This window comes from Gobio gobio (genome assembly GCF_949357685.1).
Source record: "Gobio gobio genome assembly, chromosome: 13".
In the NCBI taxonomy this organism is placed as follows: domain Eukaryota; kingdom Metazoa; phylum Chordata; class Actinopteri; order Cypriniformes; family Gobionidae; genus Gobio; species Gobio gobio.
In genome coordinates this window covers 45,202,907-45,220,492 of record NC_137106.1, presented here as the reverse complement: position 1 = coordinate 45,220,492, position 17,586 = coordinate 45,202,907, and the positions used below count along the sequence as shown (strand labels likewise).

General features: G+C 38.8%; 1 protein-coding gene across 1 annotated transcript in view; it reads right to left on the bottom strand.

Annotated features, from left to right (window-relative positions):
• Window positions 1-2,062: 2,062 nt before the first annotated feature.
• The window catches only part of vps39 (VPS39 subunit of HOPS complex), a 42,341-nt gene continuing 26,817 nt past the window's right edge, over window positions 2,063-17,586 (bottom strand). Inside the window, exons 20-24 of the mRNA XM_079833309.1 lie at window positions 15,745-15,790; window positions 14,772-14,921; window positions 12,287-12,421; window positions 11,456-11,547; window positions 2,063-3,922 (exon numbers count right to left, since the gene is read on the bottom strand). Coding sequence (XP_079689435.1) covers window positions 3,844-3,922; window positions 11,456-11,547; window positions 12,287-12,421; window positions 14,772-14,921; window positions 15,745-15,790 — 502 coding nt within the window. The 3' untranslated portion in view covers window positions 2,063-3,843. The remainder of the gene's footprint in view (window positions 3,923-11,455; window positions 11,548-12,286; window positions 12,422-14,771; window positions 14,922-15,744; window positions 15,791-17,586) is intronic.

Sequence of the window (17,586 nt, the reverse complement as noted above, 5' to 3'; positions counted from 1 at the left end):
CTGTTCTGCAAACCAGTTTGTTAAATGCTCATTCATACTTAACGTTATCCGAAGAACACCTAACGTTACAAACACTAACGTTAAAATCTCAACAGCGAACTTGGCATTAGTGTAAATGATTCTTTGATTAGAGCGTTTATGTATTATGTATCTACAGGCATGCTAAACATGGTTCTGTGTGTGATTTGGCTACTAGTAAAGCATGTTTAGTGTTTGTTTTGGTTTAATAGTTCTTGCGACAGATATTTGGCTATAATCGTTCTAAAAATACAAAAGTAACAGTGCCATTCAGTAGCGAGCACTATAGATCCGCAGTCTTTACTCTTGAGGACTGAACAGGTTCTGCTCGATCATCTTCACTCAAATGTTCTTGGTCTGATTCGGGCTCAGATTGGTATGGTTTTATTGACGGCATTGTTTCTAATACTGACCAAAGCACAGTCTACCGGTAAAGGTAAGGGGTGTATCGCTTCCGACAAACGTGCACTAGGCAGTTAACGAATCACAACACACTGGGCCAGCTAACCAATCTGAGCCCATTGCGTATTTTTGAGGGACTGGCTTCATATAACCCAGAAACCATCAGACCGTTTTTACAAGGAGGGACAGAGCAGTGTAGAATAAAGGTAAAATATATGAAAAATAATGAATTTTTTTACAAACGAAGCATGAACACATGTTACAGTGCACCCCACAAACACAATCAAGCCTTCAAAAGAATGTGTTTTACCACCCCTTTAAAGTGGATACACAACAGCTTCACTGTACAGGTGTTTGCAGCAAGTTTCGGTAAACAGTACAGCATAGTGTGCATTGATTATTACAGGATCATTTTATAATGGAGAGGGATGGAGATGCAACATTGTTAACATTAATGTTAATTTTGTTCTTGTATTTAGCCCTCAGGTATTCCTTACTAATTGCTCACACTCTTACTCATTGGTGGTCAAATGTGACCATACACCTTAAAGCTACACTGTGTGATATTTTCCCCCATCTAGTGGTGGAAAGGTATATGACCATCCAGTGAATATTAGTTTCTGTTCCTCTCAATTCCGATTTCGTTTTAACTCCTACGGTGGCCGATTTAGTCCAAGATTAACAAGGCTTCCAGTTCGACCTCGTCCACATTCGACACGCTGCCATCGAGTGTTAAAACGCAAAAGGCGAAGCTTGAATTCACGGGTATGTCCCTCTTTGGCTAATGTACTTTTAAGATGGAGGGGCAACATGGCGACCCGCATTCGAACCCCTCACCCGTATGAATTTTCAATGGCACATTATAAACTTACGAGAATACTTTATTACTTTAAAGAAGTAAATATACATTTATGAGCACATATATTTTTGAAAGAACTAAGTGTTTTTAGCTAAGAATAAACTAAAACAGTTACACAGTGTAGCTTTAACTATTTTTAAAATAAATAGCCAATATTTTAGTTAATAATATTAATTGAATATTTTGAGGAGATCTTTTGGTACTAAATACTATTTGTGCAATAATTATGGTCCATTAATGACCACTTAAATATTTTTCTTCTAATATTTTTCTTATTTATATTACAATTAGTGTAGCAATTAAGGTTAAAATAGAGAATTCCAATTCAAAGAGGCAAATTAGAGTCATTTTGCATTTTAATAAATATTTAGATATGATCAAACACTAGATTTCTTTAAATTTGAAATTTTAAAACGTTAATAACTTACATCCTAATATTTTTAATGATCAGGGGTGTCGGACTGGGGGTAAAACCAGTACCGATTACCAGGGCCCCAAGGGCAGAGAGGGCCCTTGAAAAGTCTGGAATATATTTTAACATGGAACATGGGGGCCCATCAGGACTGCCTATGCATAGGGCCCGGGATTTTGTGCTACGCCCCTGTTAATGTTAACTTATATAAGCACACACAAGTGAATATTAATGAATGCGAGCACATATAATTTAACCCAAGAAACTTTTAAAATAGTGCTAAGGCAAACGTATGTTTCCTTATATGTACAGTAGGCTATATACATATGAACTGATACTGAATCAAGATCGAAATCGATTTTTCTTTTTTTGGGTGAACTATCCCTTTAACCCCAACACCTAATTCTTTTAAATTTACTTCTTATATTTCTCTTTTTTATGACTGAAATCCACACAAAACCTACCTTTACGCCTAAAAACCCTTTCAATCGAAAAACCTACATAACTTACAACAAATCAGGTTTGCCCTGATGTATTCGGACATGGGCGTGGCTTCCGATGTCACACTTTGATGTGGGCGGGGATGGATGTCCAATGCAGGATGCAGCGAGCCCTAGTGGGATTTTTCGGACAAAACGTGCCCAAAATCGGGTGTAGAAATCTTCAAGTGTGTGGATATCTGGATTAAGTTAAGTTGTTCTTGTGGAAAGGCCAGACATTATCGATACTTGAAACCATGATCAGCAATGCAGAGATTGGTCGATGTCAAGCCAGCTAAAAAACTAAAGCCAAGAAAGCAAAATATAAGTTCTAATAGATGAATGCAAAGTGTAAATGTTTATTATTCGATTCCCACTTATTTCCATTTTTCATGATTTCTAGTATTTGTAATTAGCAACATTTAATTTTACACGTGAAGCAGATAAAACTTCCTAAATGGCACATGCTGCGTTATTTGAAGTTATCTTCATCTCCATCGAGCCATCCATGTAATATCGGTCACCATTCATGCACGGTTCATACTAACTGAATGTAACGTGTGCTTACAGTTCAAACAAATGACACTGGTGCGCATAAGAGAAGATACATGTTTATTAGATTCGTCTTCCACATCGGATTCAATGTACAATCTACACATTCACATCCATTTCCTCCGGCCTGTTATGATGGTCTAATGTAAGTGAGCGTGCCTTAGTTTGAGCAACAGTCCAGGTTATGGTTTACAGTAAACTGACAGCACAAGCATTTTAAAACAGTGTTAACTGGACACATGTGTTAGGAAGCCAGACAAATACTGGTGGCCATTTGGGCGACACGATTGCACACATAGGTGAAACATTCCTGGACATGTTTAGACAGCGTGTTAATAATAAATTAAAGCCACTAGAGTAAGCAGAACCAAAAAAGTGGCATGCTACTGTGATTGTAGAGCTCTCAAAACCTCGTAGCACTAGAAAAACTTAAGACGCAACACCAAGCTTTTTGGCATTGCTTTGAAAAAAGCTACGCATCCAGACTTCTAGCCGTAAGTTACCTTTGAACGTCCATGCAAGCGTTCATCCTTCCATCGGGCGGCTCGTAGCAGTGGGTGTGCTGTGTGCGAGCTGCCCTTTCTGTACGGGAGGCCACATTAAGGTTTTTATCGGGTGTCTGATTTCATCTCAAGCTAACAGAGTGAAGCAGAGCAGCACCTTCAAGCCCAGCTCAGAATAAGAGTCCTGTGAGCCTGGACGGTGCATACAAACACAGGCCTTTACTTCCCACTAAATGCATCGGACAAAGCGTCGTGTTGGATGAAAAGGTGCACTGTAAGTAAAGAAGTAAAGGTGGGACGCGAGGGCAAATAGAAGATAAGCGTTTCTCAGGGGAAAGAAGGACGCCACAGTTTGTGTTGGGCATTCAGGCAAAGCTTTCAAAGTAATGCACTTCATAAATCTGAATTAAGTCTCACTGTCCAAAGTTTTGAGATTAATTACTTCAGACTGATGTGTGGTCTTTGCACTGGAAAGAGTGAGAGATAGAGAGAGCAGAGTATCCAGACTGGCATTTCCTTCGGCAGCGCGTCGGTCTGGTGTTTTCACACAGACGCTTGATGTTTGCTGAGGTCTCTGTGTTCAGCTGAGGGAGTGTGTCCGGCGTCTCCGGCCTCTCGTTACTCTGCTGGACACATGTTGCGATCTTTACAGCAGAAGTAGTGAACCACCACACCGTTTGGATACCTGGCAAAGGCACTGGACACGAAGAGGACACAAAAAATGTAAGTATTCATACAGCACATCCTCTCAAATAGTCCTTCAAACATATTGAGCACAGCGACTTGGTTTCTGAATTGACCCTTTGCTTCGAAAACCGCCACAGGCCAATCGTGGTTTAGCAACCGTTACTAGGCGTGGAAGGTCTGTCAATCTTTCGAGCGAGGGACACATGCCGAAGCGTTGTGCTTATGGATTGTGCAAATCTGATACCCGGTATCCAAAAAGTTTGAACAGGGGGTGGAATTTTTTCCCTTCCCCAAACCTAAAACCCAAGGGGAGAAATTACGGTGTTCTGTCGATTTGTCCTACCTTGTCAGATTTTCCTACCATGCCGCAAAATTATAGCTATATCTATCGATCCATGCTACCGCAATCGGAAAATCCTACTGCTTGTTAGCGTTTGTGACCAACTTGCGTGAAATAATGAATAGGATAAATAATTGAGAATGAGAAGGTGACGTAACGATGTTTACTCCGCGTTGCATTTCGGGAAGGCGCCGCCATATTGGGAGGATACGCTATCAGTTGCCATGGTTATTTCGACAGTGAGACCGAGAGAGCAGCTTGAGATTTGTTTTAATTTTTGCAATGCGGTGCAGTTTCTTGGGGAGAAATGGAGAAGGAGGAAGTGAAAGGAAAGGGGCTCTATCGGGAGAGACTAAATAACACCGCCAAACAGCGTTACTTAGAGAAACTGCTTGACATCAACAACATCGACTCGTACGATCTGCCAGCTACAGAATGACGCTACCACCTCTCACACACCCTGACATCGTCAAGTATCTGGTTTATAGTATCAGTGCCTACACAATGCAAGCGTTCGTAAGCTTTAACGCCGGCTTCACACCTCACGCGCAAGCAGTGCGTTGGCAGGGCAGGAGCGTTGCGTATGGAGAGCGGGAGCCGCCCGTTGTGCATTCACACTGGCAGCGTTTGTCTCGCGCAGCTGAACCGCGGCTTGTGTTTTGCAAATACAGACGAATATTGTCCATTATGTCACATTTTCCGGTGTTCTCCTCCGACCAAGGGCGTAGTTTATGGGGGGGATGGGGGGGGGGGTAACCCCCTCAATATTCAAATCCATCAGTTACAACCCCCCCAATATTTCACATGAAAATCACAGTAGATCAAATGAAAAATATGTAGAATTTGTTTATTTTGTAACAATTATTTTGTTCCTAATCAAATATGAGTTTGTCATAATAAATCAGACAAAAATTACTCCCCCTCCATTGAACCGATTGGTAACGCCCAACCAATGAGTCGCACTTTCACCAAAACAACGCGAGTGGTGTTTGAATGGGAGAGCACACGGGTAACGTTAGCGCCAAAAATGAAGAGAAGCGCTGCACAGCGGACTATATTTAACTGCTGGTCAGAGAGGGATGCAAAAAAAAAGCATGTTCTGAGAATGAGGTATGAGAATATTGTGTAATAGCTAAGTACACACCACATATATTTTAGCTAGCTAATCCATTGCAATGTATCTAGCTATAACTATCAGTATAACAAGTTACCAAAGCAGCCGTCTGTTTTGCTAGTTCATTTTTCAATAGTGTCTGTAATTATCAATGATTTACAGTTGTTCAAGAGCCGATGTGTTTCCCTTTCAAAAATTAAAATGTAAAAATATTAACCCCCATGCCCATCCTACCCAAAAGCGTGTCATATACACACACCATAAAGTGCGTATCATATGCACGCAAAAAACTGCGTAGCATATGCACGCCAAAACTCATTTTGGCGTATACATTCCACGAGATTGCACACTCGTACTATTGATACGCATTGTCATGAGATCGTGTTGGAGCGATAGATAGATAGATAGATAGACAGATAGACAGATAGACAGACAGATAGACAGACAGACAGACAGACAGACAGACAGATAGATAGACAGACAGACAGACAGACAGACAGACAGACAGACAGACAGATAGATAGATAGATAGACAGATAGACAGACAGACAGACAGACAGACAGACAGATAGATAGACAGATAGACAGATAGACAGACAGATAGACAGACAGACAGACAGATAGACAGATAGATAGACAGACAGACAGACAGACAGACAGACAGACAGACAGATAGATAGATAGATAGATAGATAGATAGATAGACAGACAGACAGACAGACAGACAGACAGACAGACAGACAGACAGACAGACAGACAGACAGACAGACAGACAGACAGACAGACAGACAGACAGACAGACAGACAGACAGACAGACAGACAGACAGACAGACAGACAGACAGATAGATAGATAGATAGATAGATGATAGATAGATAGATAGATAGATAGATAGATAGATAGATAGATAGATAGATAGATAGATAGATAGATAGATAGATTGCCTTGCCTCTGACCCCTGTCCGTGCTATGATTTATGATGGGTAGCATTTATCTGCTGCAAATGCGACCTGTTCCCCTCTGTCTCATACATGCATATAACATGTTGTATATTAGTAGTTCACATGATAAATGTAACATTAAAGTGAAGATATGCTTCTAGTTTTAATCATTTAAACAGGCTTTTGAAGTTTGGGCAAAAACTTTTGGCAGTGTTGTGTTTTTGTGAATTTTATTAGATTTTTTCACAGCACTGGATGTCATATGGTGATTGTGAAACACACGGGACATTTCCCTGCATGATTTCAGGGTGAAATTTGTTCTTTTCCAGGTTAATCAGGTCAGTTTTGATCAAGAACAATCCACTGTGGCTTTAATTCAGCGTGAGCAGCAGTGTGAATGCTCTAATCTCTACATGGGCGCCGAAGAAAATACGCGCTGATACCAGAGTTAATTTTGACAGCAAATTTTGATTTAGTTTTAGTCATAGTCTTCTGACTAAAATGCCATTTAGTTTTAGTCATATTTTAGTCACCTGAATTGTTTTTAGTTTTAGTCTAGTTTTAGTCGACTAAATATCATAAGATTTTAGTCGGCTAAATCTACAGTGGATTTAGTCGACTAAAATCGAATGAGTTTAGTTAAATTGTAATACATTAAGCATTTAAGCATTACATAACCGACTGTCACTTGAAATGACATTTTGACATCATTTTGTTTTTGACATTAAAAATACACGAAAGAGACCTCAATTCACTTTTTTGTTTGTTTTTTAAAAACATCTATATACTTCAAATAAGTTTATTTATTTATTTATTTATTTATTTTTCAGTTAACATTTATTTAATTTCAAGTAATGAAGATTTTTTTAAATGGTTTTAGTGAACTATTATAACCCTGATACTTTATTGAATATGTGTCAAATACTGGTCTTTCCTCCTGGCTAAGAATTAAATGGGAATTAAATTAAATACAGTTTATTGTGTAAGCAAAAACGAATATATAATGCGTGACTTTTAATTACAAACAAGCTCGAAATACACATTGACTCTTATTTTGAAATGACTGTGCCTCTATTGCAGTTGCAGCTGCTCATTCAAGTTCAGGAGATAAAATATGCGTTGTTACAACCGTCTAAAACATATTACTATATAAACATCGTAAAGTAAACATTGTCATTCTGTAGCTGGCAGATCGTACGAGTCGATGTTGTTGATGTCAAGCAGTTTCTCTAAGTAACGCTGTTTGGCGGTGTTATTTAGTCTCTCCCGATAGAGCCCCTTTCCTTTCACTTCCTCCTTCTCCATTTCTCCCCAAGAAACTGCACCGCATCGCAAAAATGCAAACAAATCTCAAGCTGCTCTCTCGGTCTCACTGTCGAAATAACCATGGCAACTGATAGCGTATCCTCCCAATATGGCGGCGCCTTCCCGAAATGCAACGCGGAGTAAACATCGTGACGTAACTCCTCATTCTCAATACGATTCTTTTTGGGGAAAATTATTTTACAGTGCAAAATACCCCATCAGATTGTTGTGGATCAAGCAGTGTAGGAGAATATATATATAGGCGGCTGCTGCTTGCACTGGGACCTATAGGCTTTAGCTTCAATTTTGATGAAATTATTCTCTAATCGGTTGCATATTATGTTGTGGATATATCCCTTGAATGCATACTTCAGTCCATTTTTGTCTTGCTCTCTCAGATATTTCACCTGTTCGCCAAAAATGACTAATTATCTCCTTGGGAATGTCTGACACCGGCGCATACATACTGTAAGAGACGGGTCAGGCGCAAAAGCTTGTCAGGCGTAGCAACAGTAACTAAGGAGGGCGGGGCTTAGCGAAGGGTCAATTTTTTTTTCGAAGGTTAAAAAAATACTTATGGGTTTGGAACGACATGAGTGTGAGTAAATGACAGAATTTTCATTTTTGGGTGAATTATGCCGACACACGCACAATATTTGTCCTAAACAGTATGTGAGACTGGAATTAATGCATCCACTGGAATGAATACAACTGCCCATTGCAGCAATATGTCAGATTCTCCAGCAGGAAACTATTAATCACACAGTTTGATTATGGTCTCATGCAAATTATGGTCTCATGCAAATGTCTTTAAGTCTGTATAACATTCCATTTAATCGTTCAGAATTTAACTTCTAGGGATAGTTCACCCAAAAATGAAAATGACTCAATTTACTCACCAGAAGTGTATATGACTTTCTTCTTTCAGCCAAACACAATCAGAGTTATATTAAATAATATCCTGGCTCTTCTAAGCATTATAATTGCAGTGAATGGTTCCTGAGATTTTGAAGCCCAAAAAAGTGCATCCATCCATCATAAAGGTAATTCATACGGCTCCAGGGGTTAATAAAGGTTATACTACGGGGCCGTTGAATGCTTGAATCTGATTGGCTGATGAACGTTCTGAGGTGTGCAATTATTTTCTGGGAGACGCACAGCGAACGTAGTTCCAGGCAGCTCTCTTGACCGCATTACAGTTCCATATCACTTCGCATAGTTAACTGTAATAACGGAAATTACAGGACTGAAAAACAACAATATGACAGACGATTTTCCTAAAGTAAATCTTAATATTTACGGTGAATATAAAACGTTCAACAACTGGGCGGCAGCAGTATTAGACAGTCCAGATGAAAACCAACAGACGGAAGCAGACTTTTCTGTCTCATTACTGAAATCACACATGCTCGCACTCGCACTACAGTTTGCACAGAAAGGTGTCAGCGCTGCCCTGACGATTTGATCAGTTAGCCTATATAGTGGAGCAACTTAAAGGCTACACGTGACATTTTTTCACTAGCGAGGTAATAACAGCTGTTTAGAGACGCACAGAGGGAGCCTAATTCACACAAGCACTCTCTCTCTCTCTTTCTAATAACTTTATTAATAACTGCAGTAGAATGCTATCAACGGCTCAAGCCTTTGTTAACAGCTTTAAAATGACGTTTCGGAACTAACAAAAGAGCCATTGGATGAGACGCGGAAGAAATAGTCCTACTCACAATAGCGATTTAAGTACAAAAACCGGACGAATCCCTTTAAATATATCTTCGGATCGATGTCTTGAGGTGTGGTAACCGTAGTATAAGCGGAATAATTGACGACGGGCCGTTCAATTATTAGAACAATAATGCACACCCGAGGTGTAACAGCCACTCCGCTTCGCGTCGTGACCGCATCACCACCTCGGGTGTGCATTATTGTTCTAATAATTGAACGGCCCGTCGTCAATTATTCCTTACTTGTTTGAAGCGAAGCCATGCGCTATTGTAAGAAAAATATCAATTTTTAAAACTTTTTTCCATTTTTATACCTTCTGATCTCTGACCCGACGCATGACGTAGGGTGTAGGAGTAGCGTAAGCTTAGGTGAGAGTCGACGCCTCTTGCAGTTCAAACAAATAGTGCTGGGCAACAAACTCAAGCTCCTCCCACATTTCTCTTTAACCCTCTGGAGTCTGAGCCGTTTTGGGGCCCTTTAGAAGTTTTGACATGCTCTTACATTTGTGTTCTTTTCAGTTGCTTATAAACATATTAATGGCAAAAGTGTAATTACACTGTATTCAGCACAAACTGGGCTACCATAATATCTAAGCAACATGTATGTACATGCTTGTATTTTTGAGAGAAAAATGTTTATGCATGATTTTTGAAAAAAATAAAAAAATTGTTTTAAAATTAAGGCCTCAAAACACACAATAGATATGTGTTCACAAGACTTTGGACTCCATGGTGTATTTTCATTGAGTTTTTGCTTCAAACTGATGTGAGAATCATTGAGCCTACTCATTCACATGACACAATACACTGATTTAAAATTTGTAAGACAGTTTTTCTTCACAAAGCCAGTATGCGAGGAGGCGTGATATCTGCATAATGAATGAGCTTCAGGTGTGTGAATGAGAGAGGAAAAAAAATGCTCTTCTTATTTAGTTGAAAACTACTTATCTAGTAAATGCATCTTGTTTTAAGAATGTTTAAATATTCAGACTAGAAACAAGACAAAAATGACTAAGAAGAGCCTTTTTTTCTACATTTTTGTACTATTTTTTTTATGTTTTTAAAGGTCCTGTTCTTCGTGATCCCATTTTTCAAACTTTAGTTAGTGTGTAATGTTGCTGTTAGAGCATAAATAATACTTGTGAAATTATAAAGCTCAAAGTTCAATGCCAAGCGAGATATTTTATTTAACAGAAGTTCCCTTTCAAAGCCTACAGCGAACGGCCGGTTTGGACTACATCCATGTACATCCTGCTTTAATGACGTCAGTAGAACAGTTTGTTGACTAACCTCCGCCCACAAGAATACGCGAAAAAGGGGGCGTGGTCTTGTTGCTCTCCCACGTGGAGAAGAGGAAGTGTTGCATTCGTAGAGTGTGTTTGTCGGCATGTCGTCCAGACGCTGTTATTTTCATCCCGGAGTCAAATAACCTTTGTTTGGCCTTCAGGGGCTGTACTTTGAGTGAATGCATCTCCCTGTTATGGTAAGAGGCGTGACCCTTCCCAGCAACGAGCCCTAAGCTGCTGTCGAATCACAACACGGGAACCGCTGGCACAATCAGAACTCGTTACGTATTTCTGAAGGAGGGACTTCATAGAACAAGGAAATCTTCGAGCCGTTTTTAGGACAGTGAAAACAGCGGTATACAGATAAGTAAATTGTGTGAAAAATACAGTGTTTTTTTTACACGCAAAACATGAACACATGTTATATTGCACACTGTAAACACAATCAAAGCTTCAAAAAAACAGGAAAAACGGGACCTTTAAAAGTAGTCTTGTGCTAAAAAAAATAAATAATAATAATTAAAATTAAGATACAAAATGAAGAACCAGGATATTATTTAATATAACTCTGATTGTGTTCGGCCGCTGAAAGAAGAAAGTCATATACACCTAGGATGGCTTGAGGGTCAATAAATTATGGTATCATATTCATTTTTGGGTGAACCTAACCCTTTAAGTAATATGAATTATCAGTCCAATTTAGTGAACATAAATTAATATGATTATTAATCAAATTAATGTTAATTTCAACATTTACCAATACATTATTAAAATCAAGTTGTGTTGTGTTTTTACAAATGCATTATGTAAATGAATTGCAAAAATGTGAGGCACACCTATTTCCGATCTTCTTCTTGCACACTCTGCAGGTCTTTTCATCTGTGATGACACACTTCACCTGCTGATGAAAGATACGTTCCTCCTGCACCTGCACACGGACAAAAAAATTATTAAAGTATTAAAGAGGCTGTATTATTTTCCCCATATTCTCCATTGTTGCAGCTCATCTCTTCCCAGTCTGTCATTAACGCTCGGTTTAGTTCCTGTCTCTCTGAAGCCCCTCCTTCTGAAAAGCACAGTGTGCTCGGATTGGTCGGCTGAAACAGTGTGTTGTGATTGGTCAAGAGCTTTGAGCGTGTTTGGGAAATGTCCCGTCCCATACCATAACCACACTACTAACTCACTCAACAGGCCCGCCTCTCTATTCTGCGTATGAATTATTTAAATGAGGAACATTGTGACGTGTTTGTTCCCGGAAAAAAACTCAAGACTACAATGGAGGCGTTTCAGGGAGCTCAGAAACACTGACGCTGATATAGAGAAGAACTCCCGCTGGAGGGACTCAAACAGCATCATCACACACTAAAGAAAGATGAACATGGAAATAAAGCACAATAGGTGCTCTTTTAAATAAATATATGGGACATGTTGGTGAGTAATTATTTAGAAGAAGCGATGCTACTAATTAAAAAAAACTAAAATCAGTAGCATCAGCTGTTTTTTTAAAGTACTGAATCTTTTTACAAGCTAGATCTTTTGGCAACTAAATAAGATATGGACCAATACCGTGTTTTAAAACACAGAATTTCATTAATTACACATTTTCAAATGGAATTGAATCAGTCATTTAAGTAGCAGACCCAATCGTTGTTCATGAGTAAACGTACCCGCAGGAACTCGGCCTGTAGGAGGCTCTTCAGGACCTGGTCAAAGCGCTTCCTTCCAGCCTTCTCCTCCAACACATTCTCCAGGAACACCTGGATCTCTCGGATCTGTGTGTTGGCTGGCAGCAGGTTTATGGCCTTATGAAGGAGACACAGAGACACATTTTAACACTGGATTCTGCATATTTTTGTGTTTTCGCTTTTTCAACATTCTTAAAAGATGAAACTACGAAGGACAGAGAAACTAAACTCTACAGCGACATGAAGAGCAGGTTTCCACAGATGTGTATGTTCAGAGCTCAGTCACAGCAGAAAGGGTGGCATCTGACAACATGTCAACGCGGTGTCTCATTTCCTCAGCCGGCATCTTAAATGATGTGTTGGCATCAGCAGGATTGAATTGTGTAGCACTTCAACACACACTCTCTCTTCGTGTCTACAGCACATGCTTCACTCCCTCACACACTCTCTCAGTCTTATTTAATTGGGGCAGTCAACACACACTTAAGGTCAGTGCAGTTTAGTTGTCTGCCGCTTTAAATGCTCAAAGCTGGACGGATTCTGATTGGCTGTCAATGTTTTTATTGTTCAAAAAAACATTCTGAAAGTGATTCCAAATATATGGTTCCTCTGTGCCGTTAAAGCTGTGAAGTGAACTCTGCTATTGTTTTATATTAAGAACAAATTGTAGAACTATATCACCATAGTTATTGTCCTTGGTGTGAGGGGGCCTTTATTCAATTGGACTATTTCAGTCGGTTACTGTATATTTGATTTCTTAAGACTGAGAAAATTGACCCAAGACTGAGAAACACCAAACTTTTAGATCCCGAGGTTGATTTTGTATTGAAACTCATCTTTTTGTAACATTAAAACTGTTGTGGAAATGTTTAAGTATTGATTTGATCAAGAACTCTAGATTTCAATATTAAAATAAATCCATCATAAAAATATAAATTATTACATATCAAACCTTGGAGATGACCGTAAACCATTTCTATATTCATCGTTTCAATTTTTACAAAAAATATGTTAGGTTTCATTATTTAACATGAATTAAGAAAGAATAATACTTCAACAGCAATTATTAATCAAATTAATGTTAATTTCAACATTTACCAATACATTATTAAGATTTGATTCGATTCATATTTTGGTAACACTTCATTAGTTAATGTAATAACTAAAAATGAGATAAATATGTTTTACAGTATTTATTAATCTTGGTTAATGTTAGTTAATAAAAATACAGTTTATTCAAGTTAGTTCACAGTACATTAACTAATGTTAACAAACACAACTTGATCTTAAGGTGCAGTCACATTTATTGCTGTTCGAAGAATTTTAACAGGTGAACTGCAGATATTTCTATATGAATCCACTGATCGTGAGAGCGAAAGATTTACCCATGCACACTTCCTGGTTTGAAATTGACTTCTGTGTCTTCTTGAAATTGACTTCGCTGTGTTTCATACATCACTAAAATACTGAGAATAGACAACAGACCTTTTTGCCTGCAGAATTTAGCCGAAATTTAATGTCAGCAAAATTGTTTACTCCCCAAACAATTTAGTTTTCTTTCATTAAAAAGGAAGATTATTAGATGTATTACTATGTAATATGTAAAACACATGACAGCCCTGCTTTTAATTGATATCTCACTCTGAGGCAGTGGCAAGAGGAAATGCAAGCCAAGCATAAAAATTAAGGTTTTTTTAATGCAAAAACAACCGTGATTAAATGTGTCACCTTAGGTTTATGGGCCACAGTCGGTCTCACTGGTTCAAAATAGCTACTTCAATCTCTAAAACATCAAATATGACTGCCTGTGATTGTTGCAGTATTTTCACTGATGAGGAAAGGAACCGGTCATGGTTCCAGACCCAAATGTATATTTGTCATGTTTTAGCCCACGCAAATCTTTTCATGATGCTTAAATGTTCGGCAAAAATGGTTCAATGGGGTTCAATATAGAACTCTAGGGTTCTTGACGGAATCTTAAAGAACGCTTTATGCCAAAAAGAATCTATACACTCTCAGAAAAAAAGTACAGAGCTGTCACTGAGGCAGTACCCCAGTAAAAAGGTACATCTTTATACATTACTTACCCCTAAATAGTGCATATTAGTACTTTAAAGGTACATATTAGTAACTTTTTGCTTTTGTACCTTAGCGTACTGCCCCAGTGACAGCGCTGTACCTTTTTTCTGACAGTGTATAAGGAGAAATTTACATAATACTTTCAGGTTTAACAGGTTATTACATTTTTTTTCAACTGATCAAGTATGTTTACAATCTGTAAAATGTCATTAAAAAATAGACTAAATCCATAAAATGATCCCAAAAGTTTCTATATATGAAGCGCCTGACAGAACCTTTTCTACCAAGTGTCTGTGTTTTCCAGGGTTCTGCTATGCAGATGGAGGTTGCTAGAGTGTTCTGGGGGTTTGAAAAGTGGTGATAATGTTGTTGTTTGGTGGAAACTCACTTTAGTGGTATTCAGTTTGCTGTGATGGAGCTGCAGAACGTTCAGGGCCGCCTGGAGGTTTGCTTGTGGCTCACATAACTCCATCTTAATGGGCCCGAGGAAGTGCACATCCGGAGGGGACAGATACATGCGCAGGAGGGACAGATACACCTACAGACAGATGGCATCCCTGTTAACATTTAGACAAGGTGTCGTAACAAGAGAGATGGTTTTACATTTCCATTTGGCTACTTTCACACAGTGCTTGGGACTGCCAACCGTACTTACAGTTAATCCCATACAACAGCAGCCACTCGAATACTGAATGAATAACTCCATCAAGCATCTTATACTGTATGTGAGAGTGACTACAGTACTTAAAGATGGCGAACTCAATGAGCGAAAACTCGTATCGCCACTACGGACACAATGTAACTAAATAAATGAGTTCAACTGAGATGTGAGTCTTATTTCCACATTTAAAAAAAATATATTTTATACATTCAAATCATTAATTCACAATCTACTTTTGTCTTTCCAACCTGCTTCCGAAACCACATGCAGCTTTTAATGTTTTAATGTTTAAAGCTATTAGTATTTAACTATTGTGTCTAACACAATTCTGTATTTTCAGCAAAGCAAATTCGGAGTATTTCTATGCTGGAGTCACTATTAAGACCAGGACTCCAATTTCAGTAATGCACAAAATATTCTGCGATAATTGTACTCTTACTGTCACTAACACTACGTACATTGTCATGATTACTGGTGAGGTTTCACTGCAAAACGACACACAAACATGCCACAAATATTGTTGCAACATTTGAGAAAAGCAACAGCAAATTCATTCATTTTGGGCTGCAGAAATCAGAACAAGTCTCCTGGTGTTTGGGACTGTTGCACAAGATATTGTTCAAGACTTTGGTGGCTATACAACTACAATGTGAAAATGAAACCAGTTAAAAATGGTGAGAAGTCGCTGAGTAGCACTCACATCTTTATTGCCGTTTGCTGCTGGATCATAATGACCGTGGCAGTACCTGAGAAAATCACAACACACAGAAAACACAGTCTAAATGCAGGAACATCAGAGAAGGTTATGAGTGACGGTAGCTTGTGTTTGACGTCAGATTCCTTATTATGGAACAGTCAACATGAAATGCAATGCATTTTAAGGCTTGGACACACCAAGCCGACGGTCGGCTGTCGGACAATATTGGGCCGTTTTTGTGCGTTGGTCGGCTTAGTTTTTTTCTGTGTGTTCCACACTGTTGGCTCTAATCTGACGAGTCTTTGGCCCTGATTCATGTTCATGTTGAATTCATAGTTTTCAGTCATGTGACTGTCATGGAGCCCTGGAGTGCAAAACAGCCAAAGAACTGCAGCACAAGCCTGTCAATTTTTAAAAAAAATTGATCAACAACAGCACCTGCGGCAGTATTTCAATCACTAAAAACAGCGGGACGTTTTTATAACGCTTAACATGAAAAACACTTATAGGTGGGTTGCACCAATAAGGATTAAATTAAGCAAAGTTTAAAGCTAATCAAGGATTTGCTGATATGGGTTTTATTTTAAATCGAGTTGTTGCTGCACCATTTAATTATAAAAACAGATTAACTAGAAAGACGGTTAGAATTAAAGGGCTGATCGGGCAGGCGGAGCATGAACCTTATCCTTATTAGTGTGACCATGAGTGCAATCCACCCTTAAAGTGTCTTAATGTACCATAACAGTGATATTTAAAGATTAAATTCAGTTTACACCTTTTTGATGATGCGTACTATACACAGGCGAGCAGATGAGCCAAGAATATGAACGCAACATGTTTTCTTTATAATGGTTTTCGATGGGAAAAAACACCTAGAGAGAAACTTGTGTTGCATTAATATTCTGTGTTCATCTGCTTGCCTGTACAAAATATGCAACATCAATAAGGTGTATATTGAATTTGGTCTTTTAATATCACCGTCTTACTACATTAAAACTTACTACAAACCTGGTAAAAATGACTGGCGGGCAGTGGAGCCTTGTTTTGCCCTCCAGGTGGACTTTCCTATAATGGTGTAATGTCACGTGAAAACTATGAATTGCCGTTAGGCCGCTGGTGTGAGAGAGAACTCGGATTGGCTGTTCAGCTTAGCGAACGAGAATAAAATAAAAGCAAAATTGATTAAAGCCAGCAAAGAAGTCAAGATAGTACAGACAGAAGGCCGTTATAATTTTACATCACCTGATCGCAGGAATATTTTCATAATAACATGAGCCGACTGGAATGAAGAAAGTGATCAGCGTGATTGATATTCAAAATGGCAAGCAAGCAATGCTTTGTTTACGATTTGTAAATCTGCAGTCCTAGTTTTGACTATTGATAGTTTGACCTAGTTTAGACTATTGCTACCCGCTGAAAAAGACAGATATTTACTCATACGCATGCGCAGAACGCACATGCAAGTTGACAGTCGCCTTCAGTCCTTTTGTTGTGTTCAAGCGCAACTTTTTGGCCGAGACACATTCGACAACACAGTCAGCTTTCATCGCCGCTAGTTTGACGTCAGCTTGGTGTGTCCCAGGCTTTTCTAATGCGAGTGTGACATAGTGTCTACAGTAACAGGATATTCAACACAAAAAAGGAGGAACTTGGTGTTTATGGGAATTGGAAAGTGGGAATTAACTAAAAGTAGTTTTGCACAATATACCAGCACTACGAAAGTATCGCGATCCCCTGTACAGTACGATATGATTTTATTAGTACCGGTACTTTAAGAAAAACAGCACTCAAAAAAAGAGCAGAATTTCTTAATTTGCTTCGATGTGTGACAGCAGGAGTCAGGAC